The 23,879-nt window shown below is 46.9% G+C and overlaps 1 protein-coding gene across 1 annotated transcript in view; it reads right to left on the bottom strand.

Annotated features, from left to right (window-relative positions):
* Window positions 1-19,072, bottom strand: part of stau2 (staufen double-stranded RNA binding protein 2) — a 546,241-nt gene extending 527,169 nt beyond the window's left edge. The window contains exons 1-5 of the mRNA XM_065006870.1: window positions 18,973-19,072; window positions 15,747-15,951; window positions 14,158-14,288; window positions 12,347-12,506; window positions 10,460-10,595 (exon numbers count right to left, since the gene is read on the bottom strand). Of these exons, the coding sequence (XP_064862942.1) occupies window positions 10,460-10,595; window positions 12,347-12,506; window positions 14,158-14,288; window positions 15,747-15,942 (623 nt within the window). The 5' untranslated portion in view covers window positions 15,943-15,951; window positions 18,973-19,072. The remainder of the gene's footprint in view (window positions 1-10,459; window positions 10,596-12,346; window positions 12,507-14,157; window positions 14,289-15,746; window positions 15,952-18,972) is intronic.
* Between the last annotated feature and the right edge of the window lie 4,807 nt (window positions 19,073-23,879).

Raw genomic sequence — 23,879 nt, 5'->3', positions numbered from 1 at the left:
AACCAGTATCAGCAGTATCAGCAGTATAACCAGTATCAGCAGTATAACCAGGATAACCAGTATAACCAGGATAACCAGTATAACCAGGATAACCAGTATCAGCAGTATAACCAGGATAACCAGTATCAGCAGTATAACCAGGATAACCCATATCAGCAGTATAACCAGGATAACCAGTATCAGCAGTATAACCAGTATCAGCAGTATAACCAGGATAACCAGTATAACCAGGATAACCAGTATCAGCAGTATAACCAGGATAACCAGTATCAGCAGTATAACCAGGATAACCAGTATCAGCAGTATAACCAGTATCAGCAGTATAACCAGGATAACCAGTATCAGCAGTATAACCAGTATAACCAGTATCAGCAGTATAACCAGGATAACCAGTATCAGCAGTATAACCAGTATAACCAGTATCATCAGTATAACCAGGATAACCAGTATCCAGTATCAGTGGTTGTTAAGGTTGCGAGTTAGTTACTTTCAGTGGTTGTTCGTGTTGCGAGTTAGTTACTTTCAGTGGTTGTTCGTGTTGCGAGTTAGTTACTTTCAGTGGTTGTTCGTGTTGCGAGGACCAACACTTTACACGCAGTCAGACAGAAGACCATCTGTAGCCGACCACCTGTATCACTATTCATTACAAAATGGCCGCCCAATCCCCTTCCTTACACAAGCACCTTGAATGGTTTCACATTAGGCAGCAGTGCCATCTAGTGTTAACATTATTGTTTCTGGGGAACAACTGTTACCACACACGGAGTGATGAGAACGTCTCAACAACAATGATTGTTAGATACGTTACTTTTAAAACAATGAACAAATATGACTCAGAAATACTGAAAAAGGCTTCAATATGACCCAGAAATAATGAAAAAGGCTTCAATTTGACCCAGAAATACTGAAAAAGACTTCAACTTCCTGTTTGATTCATTAAGATGATCGCTTCAACATGTCAAAAGAGGATTTCATCCTCGTATCACACTCCTCCCACACTTCCTCCACTCCTCCTACTCCTCCCACACTTCCTCCACTCCTCCTACTCCTCCCACACTTCCTCCACTCCTCCCACTCCTCCCACACTTCCTCCACTCCTCCCACACTTCCTCCACTCCTCCCACACTTCCTCCACTCCTCCTACTCCTCCCACACTTCCTCCACCTCCTCCCACACCTCCCCACTCCTCCCACTCCTCCCACACTTCCTCCACTCCTCCCACACTTCCTCCACTCCTCCCACACTTCCTCCACTCCTCCCATTCCTCCCACACTTCCTCCACTCCTCCCATTCCTCCTCCACTCCTCCCACTCCTCCCACACTTCCTCCACTCCTCCCACACTTCCTCCACTCCTCCCACACTTCCTCCACTCCTCCCACTCTTCCTCCACTCCTCCCACTCCTACCACACTTCCTCCACTCCTCCCACTCCTACCACACTTCCTCCACTCCTCCCACTCTTCCTCCACTCCTCCCACTCCTACCACACTTCCTCCACTCCTACCACACTTCCTCCACTCCTACCACACTTCCTCCACTCCTACCACACTTCCTCCACTCCTCCCACTCCTACCACACTTCCTCCACTCCTCCCACTCTTCCTCCACTCCTCCCACTCCTACCACACTTCCTCCACTCCTCCCACTCCTACCACACTTCCTCCACTCCCACACTTCCTCCACATTTTAGATAAAAGACGAGAAAATATATGAGGAACGATAAAAACAGAAAGACCTCCAGAGAGACAGACAGACAGACAGACAGGACAGAGAGAGACAGACAGGACAGAGAGAGAGACAGACAAGACAGAGAGAGAGACAGACAAGACAGACAGGACAGAGAGAGACAGACAGGACAGACAGAGAGACAGACAGGACAGACAGAGAGACAGACAGGATAGAGAGAGAGACAGACAGGATAGAGAGAGACAGACAGGACAGACAGAGAGACAGACAGGACAGAGAGAGAGACAGACAGGATAGAGAGAGACAGACTGTCTACCTGGAAGTGACCAGGGCAGAGGGGCAGCAACATATCCTCTGTGTCTGAACTAAATAAGGTAAGACGGCCTCTCTACACTCTCTGTCCTGTCTGTCTCTCTGTCCTGTCTGTCTCTCTCCGTCCTGTCTGTCTCTCTCCGTCCTGTCTATCTACCTCTGTCTGAACTAAATAAGGTAAGACGGCCTCTCTACCCTCTCTGTCCTGTCTGTCTCTCTCTGTCCAGTCTGTCTCTCTCTGTCCTGTCTGTCTCTCTGTCCTGTCTGTCTCTCTCCGTCCTGTCTGTCTCTCTCCGTCCTGTCTATCTACCTCTGTCTGAACTAAATAAGGTAAGACGGCCTCTCTACCCTCTCTGCATTCCAGCACGGGGAGGGGGACCATTAATCCACAACCTCTGACGCTTTTATGGTGGTTTGGAAATACTGGAGACGACTCTGCTGAAGGAGAAGGGGAGTTGACCGAGACAGAGAGCAAGGGCCAAGCTTTAATCTGTTCAGAAAAACACCAGCTAACGTCCTGACGATAAGAATACCGGACCACATCTGGGTCACAAGGATGAAAAGGAGAATCCTGGTTTTACCCATCAGACACACAGACACATGGGCCTGAACCGGGTTTACCCATCAGACACACAGACACATGGGCCTGAACCGGGTTTACCCATCAGACACACAGCAACATGGGCCTGAACAGGGTTTACCCATCAGACACACAGCAACATGGGCCTGAACAGGGTTTACCCATCAGACACACAGCAACATGGGCCTGAACAGGGTTTACCCATCAGACACACAGCAACATGGGCCTGAACAGGGTTTACCCATCAGACACACAGCAACATGGGCCTGAACCGGGTTTACCCATCAGACACACAGCAACATGGGCCTGAACCGGGTTTACCCATCAGACACACAGCAACATGGGCCTGAACAGGGTTTACCCATCAGACACACAGCAACATGGGCCTGAACAGGGTTTACCCATCAGACACACAGCAACATGGGCCTGAACAGGGACACTACCGTTACACACTACAGTAAGGAGGATAGCAGGTAGCCTAGTGGTTAGAGAGTAGAGGAGGCATGTAGCCTAGTGGTTAGAGGGTAGAGGGGGCAGGGTAGCCTAGTGGTTAGAGTGTAGAGGAGGCAGGTAGCCTAGTGGTTAGAGTGTAGAGGTGGCAGGTAGCCTAGTGGTTAGAGGGTAGAGGCGGCAGGTAGCCTAGTGGTTAGAGGGTAGAGGTGGTAGGGTAGCCTAGTGGTTAGAGTGTAGAGGTGGTAGGTAGCCTAGTGGTTAGAGTGTAGAGGAGGCAGGTAGCCTAGTGCTTAGAGTGTAGAGGAGGCAGGTAGCCTAGTGCTTAGAGTGTAGAGGAGGCAGGTAGCCTAGTGGTTAGAGTGTAGAGGTGGTAGGTAGCCTAGTGGTTAGAGTGTAGAGGAGGCAGGTAGCCTAGTGGTTAGAGTGTAGAGGAGGCAGGTAGCCTAGTGGCTAGAGGGTAGAGGTGGTAGGGTAGCCTAGTGGTTAGAGTGTAGAGGTGGTAGGTAGCCTAGTGGTTAGAGTGTAGAGGTGGTAGGTAGCCTAGTGGTTAGAGTGTAGAGGTGGTAGGGTAGCCTAGTGGTTAGAGTGTAGAGGTGGTAGGGTAGCCTAGTGGTTAGAGTGTAGAGGTGGTAGGGTAGCCTAGTGGTTAGAGTGTAGAGGTGGTAGGGTAGCCTAGTGGTTAGAGTGTAGAGGTGGCAGGTAGCCTAGTGGTTAGAGTGTAGAGGTGGCAGGTAGCCTAGTGGTTAGAGTGTAGAGGTGGCAGGTAGCCTAGTGGTTAGAGTGTAGAGGAGGCAGGTAGCCTAGTGGTTAGAGAGTAGAGGTGGCAGGTAGCCTAGTGGTTAGAGTGGAGAGGTGGCAGGTAGCCTAGTGGTTAGAGTGTAGAGGTGGCAGGTAGCCTAGTGGTTAGAGGGTAGAGGTGGTAGGGTAGCCTAGTGGTTAGAGTGTAGAGGTGGTAGGGTAGCCTAGTGGTTAGAGGGTAGAGGTGGTAGGGTAGCCTAGTGGTTAGAGTGTAGAGGTGGTAGGGTAGCCTAGTGGTTAGAGGGTAGAGGTGGTAGGGTAGCCTAGTGGTTAGAGGGTAGAGGTGGTAGGGTAGCCTAGTGGTTAGAGGGTAGAGGTGGTAGGGTAGCATAGTGGTTAGAGGGTAGAGGTGGTAGGGTAGCCTAGTGGTTAGAGGGTAGAGGTGGTAGGGTAGCCTAGTGGTTAGAGTGTAGAGGTGGTAGGTAGCCTAGTGGTTAGAGTGTAGAGGAGGCAGGTAACCTAGTGGTTAGAGGGTAGAGGTGGCAGGTAGCCTAGTGGTTAGAGTGTAGAGGTGGCAGGTAGCCTAGTGATTAGAGTGTAGAGGTGGTAGGGTAGCCTAGTGGTTAGAGGTAGAGGTGGCAGGTAGCCTAGTGGTTAGAGTGTAGAGGTGGTAGGGTAGCCTAGTGGTTAGAGGAGGCAGGTAGCCTAGTGGTTAGAGTGTAGAGGTGGTAGGGTAGCCTAGTGGTTAGAGTGTAGAGGTGGTAGGGTAGCCTAGTGGTTAGAGTGTAGAGGTGGCAGGGTAGCCTAGTGGTTAGAGTGTAGAGGTGGTAGGTAGCCTAGTGGTTAGAGTGTAGAGGTGGCAGGTAGCCTAGTGGTTAGAGTGTAGAGGTGGCAGGTAGCCTAGTGGTTAGAGAGTAGAGGTGGCAGGTAGCCTAGTGGTTAGAGTGTAGAGGTGGCAGGTAGGCTCGTGGTTAGAGAGTAGAGGTGGCAGGTAGCCTAGTGGTTAGAGTGGAGAGGTGGCAGGTAGCCTAGTGGTTAGAGTGTAGAGGTGGTAGGGTAGCATAGTGGTTAGAGGTAGAGGTGGTAGGGTAGCCTAGTGGTTAGAGTGTAGAGGTGGTAGGGTAGCCTAGTGGTTAGAGTGTAGAGGTGGTAGGGTAGCCTAGTGGTTAGAGTGTAGAGGTGGTAGGGTAGCCTAGTGGTTAGAGGGTAGAGGAGGCAGGTAGCCTAGTGGTTAGAGTGTAGAGGTGGTAGGGTAGCCTAGTGGTTAGAGTGTAGAGGTGTTAGGGTAGCCTAGTGGTTAGAGTGTAGAGGTGGCAGGGTAGCCTAGTGGTTAGAGTGTAGAGGTGGCAGGGTAGCCTAGTGGTTAGAGTGTAGAGGTGGCAGGTAGCCTAGTGGTTAGAGTGTAGAGGTGGCAGGTAGCCTAGTGGTTAGAGTGTAGAGGTGGCAGGTAGCCTAGTGGTTAGAGAGTAGAGGTGGCAGGTAGCCTAGTGGTTAGAGTGTAGAGGTGGCAGGTAGGCTCGTGGTTAGAGAGTAGAGGTGGCAGGTAGCCTAGTGGTTAGAGTGTAGAGGTGGCAGGTAGGCTCGTGGTTAGAGAGTAGAGGTGGCAGGTAGCCTAGTGGTTAGAGTGTAGAGGTGGCAGGTAGCCTAGTGGTTAGAGAGTAGAGGTGGCAGGTAGCCTAGTGGTTAGAGAGTAGAGGTGGCAGGTAGCCTAGTGGTTAGAGTGTAGAGGCGGCAGGTAGCCTAGTGGTTAGAGAGTAGAGGTGGCAGGTAGCCTAGTGGTTAGAGTGTAGAGGTGGCAGGTAGGCTCGTGGTTAGAGAGTAGAGGTGGCAGGTAGCCTAGTGGTTAGAGTGGAGAGGTGGCAGGTAGCCTAGTGGTTAGAGTGTAGAGGTGGTAGGGTAGCATAGTGGTTAGAGGGTAGAGGTGGTAGGGTAGCCTAGTGGTTAGAGTGTAGAGGTGGTAGGGTAGCCTAGTGGTTAGAGTGTAGAGGTGGTAGGGTAGCCTAGTGGTTAGAGTGTAGAGGTGGCAGGGTAGCCTAGTGGTTAGAGTGTAGAGGTGGCAGGGTAGCCTAGTGGTTAGAGTGTAGAGGTGGCAGGTAGCCTAGTGGTTAGAGTGTAGAGGTGGCAGGTAGCCTAGTGGTTAGAGTGTAGAGGTGGCAGGTAGCCTAGTGGTTAGAGAGTAGAGGTGGCAGGTAGCCTAGTGGTTAGAGTGTAGAGGTGGCAGGTAGGCTCGTGGTTAGAGTGAGGTGGCAGGTAGCCTAGTGGTTAGAGTGTAGAGGTGGCAGGTAGGCTAGTGGTTAGAGAGTAGAGGTGGCAGGTAGCCTAGTGGTTAGAGTGTAGAGGTGGCAGGTAGCCTAGTGGTTAGAGAGTAGAGGTGGCAGGTAGCCTAGTGGTTAGAGAGTAGAGGTGGCAGGTAGCCTAGTGGTTAGAGTGTAGAGGTGGCAGGTAGCCTAGTGGTTAGAGTGTAGAGGTGGCAGGTAGCCTAGTGGTTAGAGAGTAGAGGTGGCAGGTAGCCTAGTGGTTAGAGTGTAGAGGTGGCAGGTAGGCTCGTGGTTAGAGAGTAGAGGTGGCAGGTAGCCTAGTGGTTAGAGTGTAGAGGTGGCAGGTAGCCTAGTGGTTAGAGTGTAGAGGTGGCAGGTAGCCTAGTGGTTAGAGTGTAGAGGTGGCAGGTAGCCTAGTGGTTAGAGTGTAGAGGTGGCAGGTAGCCTAGTGGTTAGAGTGTAGAGGAGGCAGGTAGCCTAGTGGTTAGAGTGGAGAGGTGGCAGGTAGCCTAGTGGTTAGAGTGTAGAGGTGGCAGGGTAGCCTAGTGGTTAGAGGGTAGAGGTGGTAGGGTAGCCTAGTGGTTAGAGGTTAGAGGGTAGAGGTGGTAGGGTAGCCTAGTGGTTAGAGGGTAGAGGTGGTAGGGTAGCCTAGTGGTTAGAGGGTAGAGGTGGTAGGGTAGCCTAGTGGTTAGAGGGTAGAGGTGGTAGGGTAGCCTAGTGGTTAGAGTGTAGAGGTGGTAGGGTAGCCTAGTGGTTAGAGGGTAGAGTAGCCTAGTGGTTAGAGGGTAGAGGTGGTAGGGTAGCCTAGTGGTTAGAGTGTAGAGGTGGTAGGGTAGCCTAGTGGTTAGAAGGTAGAGGTGGTAGGGTAGCCTAGTGGTTAGAGGTGGTAGGGTAGCCTAGTGGTTAGAGTGTAGAGGTGGCAGGTAGCCTAGTGGTTAGAGTGTAGAGGTGGTAGGGTAGCCTAGTGGTTAGAGTGCAGAGGTGGTAGGGTAGCCTAGTGGTTAGAGTGTAGAGGTGGTAGGGTAGCCTAGTGGTTAGAGTGTAGAGGAGGCAGGTAGCCTAGTGGTTAGAGTATAGAGGTGGTAGGTAGCCTAGTGGTTAGAGTGTAGAGGTGGTAGGGTAGCCTAGTGGTTAGAGTGTAGAGGTGGTAGGTAGCCTAGTGGTTAGAGTGTAGAGGTGGTAGGTAGCCTAGTGGTTAGAGGGTAGAGGTGGTAGGGTAGCCTAGTGGTTAGAGTGTAGATGTGGTAGGTAGCCTAGTGGTTAGAGAGTAGAGGTGGTAGGTAGCCTAGTGGTTAGAGTGTAGAGGTGGTAGGTAGCCTAGTGGTTAGAGGGTAGAGGTGGTAGGGTAGCCTAGTGGTTGGAGAAGGTTGCAAGTTCAAACCCCCGAGCTGACAAGGTACAAATCTGTCATTCTGCCCCTGAACATGCAGTTAACCCGCTGTTCCTAGGCCGTCATTGAAAATAAAGAATTTGTTCTTTAACTGACTTGCCTGGTTAAATAAAGGTAAAATAAAAAAGGATGAGGGATGTTCTACATTGTTCCTTCGAAGGTCAAAGGTGGGTTTGAATGAACCTGCAGGTAGCTAACCAACCAATGTTATATAGCTAACAGTAGGCTATAGCTAGCTATAACTAGCTAACATTAGGCTATAGCTAGCTAACATTAGGCTATAACTAGCTAACATTAGGCTATAACTAGCTAACATTAGGCTATAACTAGCTAACATTAGGCTATAACTAGCTAACATTAGGCTATAACTAGCTATCATTAGGCTATAACTAGCTAACAGTAGGCTATAACTAGCTAACATTAGGCTATAACTAGCTAACATTAGGCTATAGCTAGCTAACATTAGGCTATAGCTAGCTAACATTAGGCTATAGCTAGCTAACATTAGGCTATAACTAGCTAACATTAGGCTATAACTAGCTAACATTAGGCTATAACTAGCTAACATTAGGCTATAACTAGCTAACATTAGGCTATAACTAGATAACATTAGGCTATAACTAGCTAACATTAGGCTATAACTAGCTAACATTAGGCTATAACTAGCTAACATTGGGCTATAACTAGCTAACATTAGGCTATAACTAGCTAACATTAGGCTATAACTAGCTAACATTAGGCTATAACTAGCTAACATTAGGCTATAGCTAGCTAACATTAGGCTATAACTAGCTAACATTACGCTATAACTAGCTAACATTAGCTAGGTAACAGTACACTTTAATGACCAGCCAGCTAGCTAACATTAGCTAGGTAACAGTACACTTTAACTTGAAATGACCTGCCAGCTAGCTAACATTAGCTAGGTAACAGTACACTTTAACTTGAAATGACCAGCCAGCTAGCTAACATTAGCTAGGTAACAGTACACTTTAACTTGAAATGACCAGCCAGCTAGCTAACATTAGCTAGGTAACAGTACACTTTAACTTGAAATGACCAGCCAGCTAGCTAACATTAGCTAGGTAACAGTACACTTTAACTTGAAATGACCAGCCAGCTAGCTAACATTAGCTAGGTAACAGTACACTTTAACTTGAAGTGACCTGCCAGCTAGCTAACATTAGCTAGGTAACAGTACACTTTAACTTGAAATGACCTGCCAGCTAGCTAACATTAGCTAGGTAACAGTACACTTTAACTTGAAGTGACCTGCCAGCTAGCTAACATTAGCTAGGTAACAGTACACTTTAACTTGAAATGACCTGCCAGCTAGCTAACATTAGCTAGGTAACAGTACACTTTAACTTGAAATGACCAGCCAGCTAGCTAACATTAGCTAGGTAACAGTACACTTTAACTTGAAATGACCAGCCAGCTAGCTAACATTAGCTAGCTAGGTAACAGTACACTTTAACTTGAAATGACCAGCCAGCTAGCTAACATTAGCTAGGTAACAGTACACTTTAACTTGAAATGACCAGCCAGCTAGCTAACATTAGCTAGGTAACAGTACACTTTAACTTGAAATGACCAGCCAGCTAGCTAACATTAGCTAGGTAACAGTACACTTTAACTTGAAATGACCAGCCAGCTAGCTAACATTAGCTAGGTAACAGTACACTTTAACTTGAAATGACCAGCCAGCTAGCTAACATTAGCTAGGTAACAGTACACTTTAACTTGAAATGACCTGCCAGCTAGCTAACATTAGCTAGGTAACAGTACACTTTAACTTGAAATGACCTGCCAGCTAGCTAACATTAGCTAGGTAACAGTACACTTTAACTTGAAATGACCTGCCAGCTAGCTAACATTAGCTAGGTAACAGTACACTACCTGCCAGCTAGCTAACATTAGCTAGGTAACAGTACACTTTAACTTGAAATTACCTGCCAGCTAGCTAACATTAGCTAGGTAACAGTACACTTTAACTTGAAATTACCTGCCAGCTAGCTAACATTAGCTAGGTAACAGTACACTTTAACTTGAAATGACCTGCCAGCTAGCTAACATTAGCTAGGTAACAGTACACTTTAACTTGAAATGACCTGCCAGCTAGCTAACATTAGCTAGGTAACAGTAACAACTTGAAATGACCTGCCAGCTAGCTAACATTAGCTAGGTAACAGTACACTTTAACTAAATGACCAGCCAGCTAGCTAACATTAGCTAGGTAACAGTACACTTTAACTTGAAATGACCTGCCAGCTAGCTAACATTAGCTAGGTAACAGTACACTTTAACTTGAAATGACCTGCCAGCTAGCTAACATTAGCTAGGTAACAGTACACTTTAACTTGAAATGACCTGCCAGCTAGCTAACATTAGCTAGGTAACAGTACACTTTAACTTGAAATGACCTGCCAGCTAGCTAACATTAGCTAGGTAACAGTACACTTTAACTTGAAATGACCTGCCAGCTAGCTAACATTAGCTAGGTAACAGTACACTTTAACTTGAAATTACCTGCCAGCTAGCTAACATTAGCTAGGTAACAGTACACTTCAACTTGAAATGACCAGCCAGCTAGCTAACATTAGCTAGGTAACAGTACACAGTAACCGGGGCGGCAGGGTAGCCTAGTGGTTAGAGTGTTGGACTAGTAACCGGAAGGTTGCAAGTTCAAACCCCCGAGCTGACAAGGTCCAAATCTGTCGTTCTGCCCCTGAACAAGACAGTTAATCCACTGTTCCTAGGCCGTCATTGAAAATAAGAATGTGTTCTTAACTGACTTGCCTGGTTAAATAAAGGTAAAAAATAATCATAATAATAAACTTGAAATGACCTGCCGAGGCAGTATGCTTTAACGTAATAAAAATGTCACTTGTCTTTTCCTACTGACTTTGCTGGTTTGAGGTCAAATGTACTGCTGTGGTCGCCTCATCTAACTCTAAGTCGCTCTGGCATCTGCTAAATGACTCAAATATAATGAATGAAGAAACAAACAAATGGTTTGGTCGCGCGAGGTGGTCGGACTCACCTTTGGTTGAACATGCCTCTGAAGTTATAGTTGGCTCTGTAGTTGGGCATGGGCTTGGGGTCCAGGGGACGGTAGATGGCTGGCTCACCTCTCTTCATGGCCAGACCATTCAGCTCCACCGTAGGGGTGATACTACCTACAGGAGGAGAGAGGGAGGCAGAGTGAGGGGGGGTAGACAGAGAGTTAGAGAGAGAGCGGTAGAGAGAGAGAGAGAGAGGTAGAGAGAGAGAGAGGTAGAGAGAGGAGAGTAGAGAGAGAGGTAGAGAGAGAGGGGGTAGAGAGAGGTAGAGAGAGAGAGGTAGAGAGAGAGAGGTAGAGAGGAGGGGTAGAGAGAGAGGTAGAGAGAGAGAGAGAGAGAGAGAGAGAGAGGGTAGAGGGGTAGAGAGAGATAGAGACAGAGAGAGAGAGAGAGAGGGGTAGAGAGAGAGAGGTAGAGAGGGTAGAGAGAGAGAGAGGTAGAGAGAGAGAGAGAGAGAGAGAGAGAGAGAGAGGTAGAGAGAGAGAGAGAGAGGATGAGAGAGAGAGAGAGAGAGAGAGAGGAGTAGAGAGAGAGAGAGAGAGAGAGAGAGGTAGAGAGAGAGAGAGAGAGAGAGAGAGAGTAGAGAGAGAGAGAGAGAGAGAGGGGTAGAGAGAGAGAGAGAGAGAGGGGTAGAGAGAGAGAGAGAGAGAGAGAGAGAGAGAGAGAGAGAGGTAGAGAGAGAGAGAGGGTAGAGAGAGAGAGGTAGAGAGAGAGAGAGAGAGAGAGAGAGAGAGAGAGAGAGAGAGAGAGAGAGGTAGAGGGGTAGAGAGAGATAGAGACAGAAAGAGAGAGAGGAGAGGTAGAGAGAGAGAGGTAGAGAGAGAGGTAGGTAGAGAGAGAGGTAGAGAGAGAGGTAGAGAGAGAGAGGCAGAGAGAGAGAGGCAGAGAGAGAGGCAGAGAGAGAGGCAGAGAGAGAGGCAGAGAGAGAGGCAGAGAGAGAGAGGCAGAGAGAGAGAGGCAGAGAGAGACAGAGAGAGAGAGAGAGAGAGAGAGGCAGAGAGATAGGTAGAGAGAGAGAGAGGCAGAGAGAGAGAGGCAGAGAGAGAGGTAGAGAGAGAGAGGTAGAGAGAGAGAGGCAGAAAGAGAGAGGCAGAGAGAGAGGTAGAGAGAGAGAGGTAGAGAGAGAGAGGCAGAGAGAGAGAGGCAGAGAGAGAGGTAGAGAGAGAGAGGTAGAGAGGGGCTGTCCTCTGACCCTGGTACTGTCTGGATGGACCGAGGCCTACAACTCTCCTCCTCTGTCCCTGGTACTGTCTGGAGGGACCGAGGCCTACGGCTGTCCTCCTCTACCCCTGGTACTGTCCCTGGTACTGTCTGGATGGGCCGAGGCCAACGGCTGTCCTCTAACCCTGGTATGTCCCTGGTACTGTCTGGATGGGCCGAGGCCAACGGCTGTCCTCTAACCCTGGTACTGACCCTGGTACTGTCACTGGTACTCTCTGGACTGGCCGAGGCCTCGGCAAGTCTCTCTGAATTTACTGTAAAATATAGAGAGTGATTGTACTGTAAAATATAGAGAGTGATTGTACTGTAAAATATAGAGAGTGATTGTACTGTAAAATATAGAGAGTGATTGTACTGTAAAATATAGAGAGTGATTGTACTGTAAAATATAGAGAGTGATTGTACTGTAAAATATAGAGAGTGATTGTACTGTAAAATGTTTTGGAACACAGTTATTGAACTTTCGTTTTAGTTTTCTCTCTCAAAATGTTTTCTCTCATGTGTTGCCATTGACCAGGACCCTGGTGTTGAGAGCCTGAGTGTTCTGTCTACAGATCAACTGGAGGTTAAATCTGGCTCAACGCAGAATTTCTCAGTACAACGTCCCTATAAAAAGAAAAACATCACAAATAAGACATCCAAATGACCTGGGTTGCTGTTGACGTCCATTGTAGGAGAGCGAGGAGCGGGCCTGGGCAGAAGGCTCTCAGTGAGGGCAAGGCAGGCGGTGGAGTGCTGAGCCTTCTTGATGCTGGTGCCCTCCGCCTCCCACACCTGCTCCTCCAGACACAGCTGCACTGTAAAGATCTGTCCACGGCGCCACCCAGTGGACAGGAGGGAAAACACCACATTTAACATTACATCAAGTCATTTAGCTGAGCAGACACTAAGACATTTAACATTACATCAAGTCATTTAGCTGAGCAGACACTAAGACATTTAACATTACATCAAGTCATTTAGCTGAGCAGACACTAAGACATTTAACATTACATCTAGTCATTTAGCTGAGCAGACACTAAGACATTTAACATTACATCAAGTAATGTAATAGGGATCCATGGCATAAAAATCTGATTTTGCCGTGTCTTACGTCAACGAAAGGGTTGGCTGTGTCTTTAGGAGAAGACAGACCAACACAGGGTCGGCTGTGTCTTTAGGAGAAGACAGACCAACACAGGGTCGGCTGTGTCTTTAGGAGAAGACAGACCAACACAGGGTCGGCTGTGTCTTTAGGAGAAGACAGACCAACACAGGGTCGGCTGTGTCTTTAGGAGAAGACAGACCAACACAGGGTCGGCTGTGTCTTTAGGAGAAGACAGACCAACACAGAGTCGGCTGTGTCTTTAGGAGAAGACAGACCAACACAGGGTCGGCTGTGTCTTTAGGAGAAGACAGACCAACACAGGGTCGGCTGTGTCTTTAGGAGAAGACAGACCAACACAGGGTCGGCTGTGTCTTTAGGAGAAGACAGACCAACACAGGGTCGGCTGTGTCTTTAGGAGAAGACAGACCAACACAGAGTCGGCTGTGTCTTTAGGAGAAGACAGACCAACACAGCTGTGCGTAGTGTCAGTGTAAACCAGTGACGGTGTAAACCAGTAACGGTGTATACCAGTGGTGGTGTAAACCAGTGATGGTGTAAACCAGTGGTGGTGTTAATCAGTGATGGTGTAAACCAGTGATGGTGTAAACCAGTGATGGTGTAAACCAGTAACGGTGTAAACCAGTGACGGTGTAAACCAGTGACGGTGTAAACCAGTGACGGTGTAAACCAGTGACGGTGTAAACCAGTAACGGTGTAAACCAGTGACGGTGTAAACCAGTGACGGTGTAAACCAGTAACGGTGTAAACCAGTGACGGTGTAAACCAGTGACGGTGTTAACCAGTGATGGTGTTAATCAGTGATGGTGTAAATCAGTGATGGTGTTAACCAGTGACGGTGTAAACCAGTGACGGTGTAAACCAGTGACGGTGTAAACCAGTGACGGTGTAAATCAGTGACGGTGTAAACCAGTGATGGTGTAAACCAGTGATGGTGTAAACCAGTGATGGTGTAAACCAGTGATGGTGTTAATCAGTGATGGTGTAAACCAGTGATGGTGTAAATCAGTGATGGTGTAAACCAGTGATGGTGTAAACCAGTGATGGTGTTAACCAGTGATGGTGTAAATCAGTGACGGTGTAAATCAGTGACTGTGTAAATCGGTGACTGTGTAAACCGGTGATGGTGTAAACCGGTGATGGTGTAAACCGGTGATGGTGTAAACCGGTGATGTAAACCGGTGATGGTGTAAACCGGTGATGGTGTAAACCAGTGATGGTGTAAACCAGTGATGTAAACCGGTGATGGTGTAAACCGGTGATGGTGTAAACCGGTGATGTAAACCGGTGACGGTGTAAACCATTAGTCGTGTCACTTTGAACAGGGAAGTGGTGCTTCGTGAGGCTGGGTACCTTAGCGTGTGCAGGGCCTCTCTCGTTGAGCAGCTTGTATTGTGGTTGGATCCTGTTGAAACGGGCTAACTCATTCACCAGACACATGGGAGTTTTCTCTTTAGGGTTTGCCATGTTCTCCTGGGGTGGGCCTGGACCACATTACATTGTTATGAGGAGAGAGAAAAGAAACACAATAACATGTTAATCACCAACAATCATCAATAATAGTCATTATTGTGATTGACGATACGAAAACTGATGTTGGGCTGAGATGAGACGTCTGTTTATTTCAACTCCTGGTCTGTGTGTTAGAACTGTACCACGACGCTAGTAACTAGTAACTAGTAACTAAACTATACCGTAGAAGAGGTAAAGGTCACTTCTCTCTTCCCACTAACACTTTCAATTCGACTTCATACGACTTCAACACTCAATACGACAGTGACGTGTTTTCGTCTCCTCTAGCTACCTTCGGATGAATTGTAAGTGTTGCGTGTCAGGTTAGGTCCTGTGACAACAACAACAACAACAGAAGGATTGCTCCATGCAAATGGACCAATAAAACACGTATTGTATAGGTCTATATAGGCAGACACAGGGGCAGTAACTAGTACTAGCCTATAGACCTGGGGTTATTCAAATCTGAACCTACGAGGTCACGAGTGCTGCTGGTTTTGTTCTACCTGATCTTTAACTGCACCCACCTGATGTCCCAGGTCTAAATCAGGCCCTGATTAGAGGGGGAATCACCCACCTGGTGTCCCAGGTCTAAATCAGGCCCTGATTAGAGGGGAATCAACCACCTGATGTCCCAGGTCTAAATCAGGCCCTGATTAGAGGGGAATCACCCACCTGATGTCCCAGGTCTAAATCAGGCCCTGATTAGAGGGGAATCACCCCCCTGGTGTCCCAGGTCTAAATCAGGCCCTGATTAGAGGGGAATCACTCACCTGGTGTCCCAGGTCTAAACCAGTCCCTGATTAGAGGGGGATCACCCACATGGTGTCCCAGGTCTAAATCAGTTCCTAATTAGAGGGGAATCACCCACCTGGTGTCCCAGGTCTAAACCAGTCCCTGATTAGAGGGGAATCACCCACCTGGTGTCCCTCATTAGAGGGGAATCACCCACCTGGTGTCCCAGGTCTAAACCAGTCCCTGATTAGAGGGGAATCACCCACCTGATGTCCCAGGTCTAAATCAGGCCCTGATTAGAGGGGAATCACCCCCCTGGTGTCCCAGGTCTAAATCAGGCCCTGATTAGAGGGGAATCACTCACCTGGTGTCCCAGGTCTAAATCAGGCCCTGATTAGAGGGGAATCACCCACCTGGTGTCCCAGGTCTAAATCAGTCCCTGATTAGAGGGGAATCACCCACCTGGTGTCCCAGGTCTAAACCAGTCCCTGATTAGAGGGGGATCACCCACATGGTGTCCCAGGTCTAAATCAGTTCCTGATTAGAGGGGATAACCCACATGGTGTCCCAGGTCTAAACCAGTCCCTGATTAGAGGGGATAACCCACATGGTGTCCCAGGTCTATATCAGGCCCTGATGAATGTTTTAAAAAGCAGTGGGGATGGCTTGGAGGTCCAGATAAGAATTTGACCTACCTGGTGAGTTGGCAGACACAGGGGTGTCGGGCCCACCCCCGGCTGAGGGAGCGGGGCAGCCGGGTGTGGGTCCAGGGCCATTGACTGAGGGCTGTAGACCCAAGGGTCCTGGACTGGGCATGGCCCCGAGGGGAGACAGGGGGGAGAAGCCAGGGCCAGCCAGGGGCGTTGAGGTCTGCACTTTCACTTGAGCCATGCTCTATACCTGGCAGAGGAGCAAATATATATTAAACACACAGAACGAATGACGCGTGTGAGCTGTGACACAGTAGCATGTATCCTCTAGCCAAGTAATGTATGGCTATATAACAAGAGTATGAGCATAGTACAGAAGTCCCCATGAAAGCCCTGTTCATTGTTTGTCCAGCGACCTTCCTCGCATCCCAAACGACACCCTATTCCCCACATAATAGTGCACTACTGTTCAAGAGAAGTGCACTACACGAGGAATAGGGGAGGAGCCATTTGGGACGCAGTCCTTTCGGCCTATGACGGCACTGGACTGAGGTAAGTCGGCCAGGAAATGACATCACCAGAACCCAAACAGAGTAGCCTAGCTCACATTCTGATCCATTGGTGGTAAGTTAATGCGACCACACAATGATCCTTTATGCTCATGTCCCTGCTGCTAAGCTCAACATCGAGGGAGCAAGTGGTACCCTATTCCATATTATAAATCTCACTACTTTGGATGCCATTTTGGAAGCACACAGAGTCATTGCAGCCAGAGAGAGACAACGCAGGGCCAGTGGTGGACATGTTAGCTAGCAAAACACAGTACTTATGGGTCTCTCCCAATCGGTTTGAACATTTATGGAATAGGTAGTATAGTGCTAGCTGTGACGGCCCTGTAACTGCAGGAAGAGTCATAAGACTGTTCTCTCTGCGACCGCACAGCAAGCGGAACCGGAGCGCCAAGTCGAGGTCCAAAAGTCTCCTTAACAGCTTCTACCCTCAAGCCATAAGACTGCTGAACAATTAATCAAAATGGCCACCTGGACTATTTACATTGACACCCCCCCCTTCCGCTTTTTCACAATGCTGCTACTCGCTGTTTATTATCTATGCATAATCACTTCACCCCTACCTACATGTACAAATTATCTCGACTAACCTGTATCCCCTGCACACTGACTCTGTACTGATACACCCTGTATTTAGCCTCGTTAATGTTATTTTATGAATTGTTACTTTTTATTTAATTTTTTACTTTATTCAGTAAATATTTTCTTAAACTCTATTTCTTGAACTACATTGTTGGCTATGGGCTTGTAAAAGTAAGCATTTCACCTGTCGTAGTCAGCGCATGTGACAACAACAACAAAAAATGTATTTGATTACCCAATATAGTGGCCCTTATCCTTGTGTAGCCTACAGGATGAGGCCCCGGAGGTCCCTGAGGGCCACAGAGTCTTCGCAGTAGAATCAGCTTTGTGAATCTATATTACAGTACTTCTATGTGTGTTTGATGCTATGACCTTAAGTGTAAATGAAACCCTTTATCAAATGAGACCTGGGTAGAAACCTTCAGATGAGACCTGGATTATAAACCTTCAGATGAGACCTGGTTATAAACCATCAAATGAGCCCTGGTTATAAACCTTCAGATGAGACCTGGGTAGAAACCTTCAGATGAGACCTGGTTATAAACCTTCAGATGAGACCTGGTTATAAACCTTCAGATGAGATCTGGGTAGAAACCATCAAATGAGCCCTGGGTAGAAACCATCAAATGAGCCCTGGGTAGAAACCATCAAATGAGCCCTGGGTAGAAACCATCAAATGAGCCCTGGGTAGAAACCATCAAATGAGCCCTGGGTAGAAACCATCAAATGAGCCCTGGGTAGAAACCATCAAATGAGCCCTGGGTAAAACCATCAAACGAGCCCTGGGTAGAAACCATCAAGCGACCATCAAATGGGTAGAAACCATCAAATGAGCCCTGGGTAGAAACCATCAAACGAGCCCTGGGTAGAAACCATCAAATGAGCCCTGGGTAGAAACCATCAAATGAGCCCTGGGTAGAAACCATCAAACGAGCCCTGGGTAGAAACCATCAAACGAGCCCTGGGTAGAAACCATCAAACGAGCCCTGGGTAGAAACCATCAAACGAGCCCTGGGTAGAAACCATCAAACGAGCCCTGGGTAGAAACCATCAAACGAGCCCTGGGTAGAAACCATCAAACGAGCCCTGGGTAGAAACCATCAAACGAGCCCTGGGTAGAAACCATCAAACGAGCCCTGGGTAGAAACCATCAAACGAGCCCTGGGTAGAAACCATCAAACGAGCCCTGGGTAGAAACCATCAAACGAGCCCTGGGTAGAAACCATCAAACGAGCCCTGGGTAGAAACCATCAAATGAGCCCTGGGTAGAAACCATCAAATAATCTTTGGATGGGAATAACACGTTTTCAAAGTGAGTTCTGATAAGCAGAATAACCAATGGATCAGTAGTTGGGCCTACCACATGATCCAGTAATTAGTTTTATCAGAACACATGGTTCATTTTGGCTGACCTATATTGAGCATAACACGTCACATTACAATATAACTTATTTTCTCCACGTATGGCTAGTAGTTAGCTGTCCGGACAAGAGGCGAAAAGATACAACTAGTAAGTTAGCATGTGTGTTATTATTAGCCAGTTGAACTAACTAGCGAGCTAACTACCTAGCTATAATAACAGAGCCAGCTGCCAACAACAACCACTAGTCAGCTGGCCCGCTGTCTAAAATCATCGGGAATTATATTATATCAATATAGTCTTGATATTATTGCATGACATGACATGCTAACCAGCTAAACTAACTGTAGCTGCTCCTGCTGTGCTAACAGCAATAACCATCCCATGAAAAATGGATACCAAAACGTGCCGTAAACGTTTTGCTATATATATATATATATATATATAAAAGACACGTTGCAGATGTAACCGTGCATGGGTTAAATGAATGCGTATTTGTTCTGCATTGGGTTAAATGAATGCATATTTGTTCTGCATTAGGTTAGATAATTAGCCAGCTAGCTAACCGGTTCTGAACTCTTCCAGTGCGCTCGGGAACATCATGGCCGAACAGCCCTTTAGTTTGCATTTCGCTGCAGAAACCAGCCCGGTATAATTCACCAAGACAACACACACATATTCAGAGGTGACACAGGTCGAACAACAACCCCAAGGGCTATCTGAACACGAATACGTCGCTAATAAATAGACTATTCTTTACCTTTGTCCAGGGCCAGACCCCAGTTACACCTCCAACATTGGCAAACACTAAAGAGAACTGATGGATTTAGGAACAGACCACATCACAATTCCAGGAAGAAAAAAAATGGATTATATTCGACACCGAAAATGTGATTTATGCACACAGTAAGTACACCTGCATATTGCAAGTTTAGTTGTCGCCATTGCAATAGGTCGTACGGGCTACATAGGCAGTGCTAGAAGTGTTGTGATATTTTTGATGACACCCGTTTCTCCGGTGAGAATGGTTCAGTCTTACCTCCAGAGGGGAACACAGCCGAGCTGAGACCACCACAATCAATGTAGTCATCAAGTTCATTTAGCCGTGAATGTTATGGAATTATCATATCTATAGCAATGGCGGCTGAATGATTCGAATATTGAATTGTGTTGTGATTTATTAATGATCGGCCAAATGTTATTCATTTTAAAGTTAGACATTTTCAACTTTGAGTGAATAGTGATTTAGCAAGAACGCAATGTTTCGGGTTTTCATGAAACTTGTACACCTACTAGAAAGAATACTTGGAAATTTTAAATTTGGTCATTTGGAATATATCACAATAACTTGATGCAGTCTGTTGTTGTGCATAATGATTACTAAGAAATGGGATAAGCTTCCTCCTTGGAAATTGAAGACTAGAGGAGAAGGTCAACTCTTCATTGGAGCCTGTGCTTGTATAGACTATATGGAGCCTGTGTATATATATACACACACATTTGTGGATTCTGCCATTTCAGTAACACTCGTTGCTGACACAAGCACACAGCCATGCAATCTCCATAGACCCACCTTTTTAACAGTTCGTCAAATTTCTGCCCGGCTTGAGCTGCCCCACTCAACTGTAAGTGCTGTTATTGTGAAGTGGAAACGCCTAGGAGCAACAACGGCTTAACCACTAAGTGGTAGGCCACACAATCTCCCAGAAAAGGATTGCCAAGCGCTGAAGCGGCTGCAACTCACTACCGAGTTCCAAACTGCCTCTGGAAACAACGTCAGCACACAGAACTGTTTGTCGGGAGCTTCATCAAAATGGTTTTCCCATGGACGAGCAGCCGCACACAAGCCTAAGATCACCATGTGCAATGCCAAGCGGCAGCTGGAGTGGTGTGAAGCTCGCCGCCATTGGACTCTGGAGCAGTTGGAAACGCGTTCTCTGGAGTGATGAATCACACTTCACTATCTGGCAGTCCGAGTGTAGAATCTGGGCTACTTGCCCCAATGAATAGTGACAACTGTAAAGTTTGGTGGAGGAGGAATCATGGTCTGGGGCTGTTTTTCATGGTTCGGGCCCCTTAGTTCCAGTGAAGGGAAATCTTAACGCTACAGCATACAATGACATTCTAGATGATTCTGGGCTTCCAACTTTGTGGCAACATTTTGGGGAAGACCCTTTCCTGTTTCAGCATGACAATGCCCCCATGCACAAAGCGAGGTTCATACAGAAATGGTTTGTCGAGATCGGTGTGGAAGAACTTGACTGGCCTGCACAGAGCCCTGACCTCAACCCCATCGAACACCTTTGGGATGAATTGGAACTCCGACTGCGAGCCAGGCCTAATCACTCCCAACATCAGTTCCCGACCTCACTAATGCTCTTGCGGCTGAATGGAAGCAAATTCCATCTAGTGGAAAGCCTTCCCAAAAGAGTGTAGGGTGTAATTTAAAAAAAAAAAAAAATTTACCTTTATTTAACCAGGCAAGTCAGTTAAGAACACATTCTTATTTTCAATGACGGCCTGGGAACAGTGGGTTAACTGCCTGTTCAGGGGCAGAATGACAGATTTGTACCTTGTCAGCTCAGGGGTTTGAACTCGCAACCTTCCGGTTACTAGTCCAAAGCTCTAACCACTAGGCTACCCTGCTGCCCCAATAGCAGCAAAGGGGGGACCAACTCCATATTAATGCCCATGACTTTGGTCATGTACCGTATTTAAAGAAACATGTTTTTTATACAGTATCAGTCAAACGTTTGGAAACACCTTCTCATTCAAGGGTTTTTCTTTATTTTTACTATTTTCCTCATGGTAGAATAGTGTAGACATCAAAACTATGAAATAACACAGAATCATGTAGTAACCAAAAAAGTGTTATAAAATACATTTTGATTTGTTTATTTGCAATTCTTCAAAATAGCCACACTTTTCCTTGATGACAGCTTTGCATACTCTTGGCATTTTCTCAACCAACTTCACCTGGAATGCTTTTCCAACAGTCTTGAAGGAGTTCCCACATATGCTGAGCACTTGTTGGCTGCTTTTCCTGCACTCTGCCATTCAACTCATCCCAAACCATCTCAATTGGATCTTAGGTCAGTTGATTGACTAGGCCAGGTCATCTGATGCAGCACTCAATCACTCTCCTTCTTAGTCAAATAGCCCTTACACAGCCTGGAGTTGTTTGGTAATTTTCCTGTTGAAAAACAAATGATAGTGGAACTAAGCTCAAACCTGATGTGATGGAGTATCACTGCAGAATGCTGTGGTAACCATGCTGGTTAAGTGTGCCTTGAATTCTAAGTAAATCACAGACAGTGTCACCAGCAAAGCACCCCCACACCATCACACCTCCTCCTCCATGCTTTACGGTGGGAACCACACATGCAGAGATCATCCGTTCACCAGTGTCTCACAAAGACAACGGTTGGAACCAGAAATCACACATTTGGACCCATCAGACTAATGGACAGAATTTCCACCGGTCTAATGTCCATCGCTCATGTATCTTGGCCCAATCAAGTCTCTTCTTCTTATTGGTGTCCTTTAGTAGTGGTTTCTTTGCAGCAATTCGACCATGAAGGCCTGATTCACACCGTCTCCTCTCAACAGTTGATGTTGAGATGTGTCTGTTACTTGAACTCTGTGAAGCATTTATTTGGGCTGCATTCTGAGGCTGGTAACTCTAATGAACTTATCCTCTGCAGCAGAGGTAACTCTGGGTCTTCCTGTCCTGTGGTGGTCCTCATGAGAGCCAGTTTCATCATAGCGCTTGATGGTTTTTGCGACTGCACTTAGAAACTTTCAAAGTTCTTGACATTTTCCGTATTGACTGACCTTCCTGTCTTAAAGTAATGATGGACTGTCGTTTCTCTTTGCTTATTTGAGCTGTTCTTGCCATAATATGGACTTGTCTTTTACCAAATAGGGCTATATTCTGTATACCACCCCTACCTTGTCACAACACAACTAATTGACTCAAATATATTAGGAAATAAATCATTCCTACAAATTAAGTCACACCTGTTAATTGAAATGCATTCCAGGTGACTACCTCATGAAGCTGGTTGAGAGAATGCCAAGAGTGTGCAAAACTGTCATCAAGGCAAAGGGTGGCTACTTTGAAGAATCTCAAATATAAAAAATTTTTTTATTTGTTTAACACATTTTTCATTACTACATGACTCCATGTGTGTTATTTCATAGTTCTGATGCCTTCACTATTATTTCCCAATGTAGAAAATAGTAAATAAATAAAGATAAATCCTAGAATGTGTAGGTGGTCTAAAACGTTTGACCGGTAGTGTAAGTTTAAAAGGACAATGGATCAATCAAGTATTTTATTCAAACACACTGCAGACAATTTCAATAAAAACATTCTGTACGTATCTCATACTGGACTGATGGGTGAAAGAAAAGGATGAAAAACATCAGCTGATAATAATGTCATGATAATGAATGGTGGGACTTTCTAAACATGACCAGCAGATGGCGCCAAAGCGTTTTCTTCATCGGGCCTCTAGCGCCTTCATTCACACCACTAAACATTGTAACAGCCTGCATTTTAAATGGAGAGTTGTCGTCACTGGCTACACAATATTCCAGAATGTCAAAGTAGAATGATGTTTTTCAAAATGTTGTTACAAATGAATTACATTTATGCTGAAGTGTCTTGAGTCAATAAGTATTCAACCCCTTTGTTTATGGCGAAGCCTAAATAAGGTCAGCAGTGAAGATGGGTAGCCTAGTGGTTAGAGTGTAGAGGTGGCAGGTAGCCTAGTGGTTAGAGTATAGAGGCGGCAGGGTAGCCTAGTGGTTAGAGTGTAGAGGTGGTAGGTAGCCTAGTGGTTAGAGTGTAGAGGTGGCAGGGTAGCCTAGTGGTTAGAGTGTAGAGGCGGCAGGGTAGCCTAGTGGTTAGAGTGTAGAGGTGGTAGGTAGCCTAGTGGTTAGAGTGTAGAGGTGGTAGGTAGCCTAGTGGTTAGAGTATAGAGGCGGCAGGGTAGCCTAGTGGTTAGAGTGTAGAGGTGGTAGGTAGCCTAGTGGTTAGAGTGTAGAGGAGGCAGGTAACCTAGTGGTTAGAGTGTAGAGGTGGCAGGTAGCCTAGTGGTTAGAGTGTAGAGGTGGTAGGTAGCCTAGTGGTTAGAGTGTAGAGGTGGCAGGTAGCCTAGTGGTTAGAGTGTAGAGGTGGTAGGTAGCCTAGTGGTTAGAGTGTAGAGGTGGCAGGTAGCCTAGTGGTTAGAGTGTAGAGGTGGTAGGTAGCCTAGTGGTTAGAGTGTAGAGGTGGTAGGTAGCCTAGTGGTTAGAGTGTAGAGGTGGCAGGTAGCCTAGTGGTTAGAGTGTAGAGGTGGTAGGTAGCCTAGTGGTTAGAGTGTAGAGGTGGCAGGTAGCCTAGTGGTTAGAGTGTAGAGGTGGTAGGTAGCCTAGTGGTTAGAGTGTAGAGGTGGCAGGTAGCCTAGTGGTTAGAGTGTAGAGGTGGTAGGTAGCCTAGTGGTTAGAGTGTAGAGGTGGTAGGTAGCCTAGTGGTTAGAGTGTAGAGGTGGCAGGTAGCCTAGTGGTTAGAGTGTAGAGGTGGCAGGTAGCCTAGTGGTTAGAGTATAGAGGCGGCAGGGTAGCCTAGTGGTTAGAGAGTAGAGGAGGCAGGTAGCCTAGTGGTTAGAGTGTAGAGGTGGT

The sequence above is a fragment of the Oncorhynchus nerka genome, linkage group LG22 (assembly GCF_034236695.1).
Source record: "Oncorhynchus nerka isolate Pitt River linkage group LG22, Oner_Uvic_2.0, whole genome shotgun sequence".
NCBI lineage: Eukaryota > Metazoa > Chordata > Actinopteri > Salmoniformes > Salmonidae > Oncorhynchus > Oncorhynchus nerka.
This window is presented reverse-complemented; position numbering and strand designations above follow the sequence as displayed.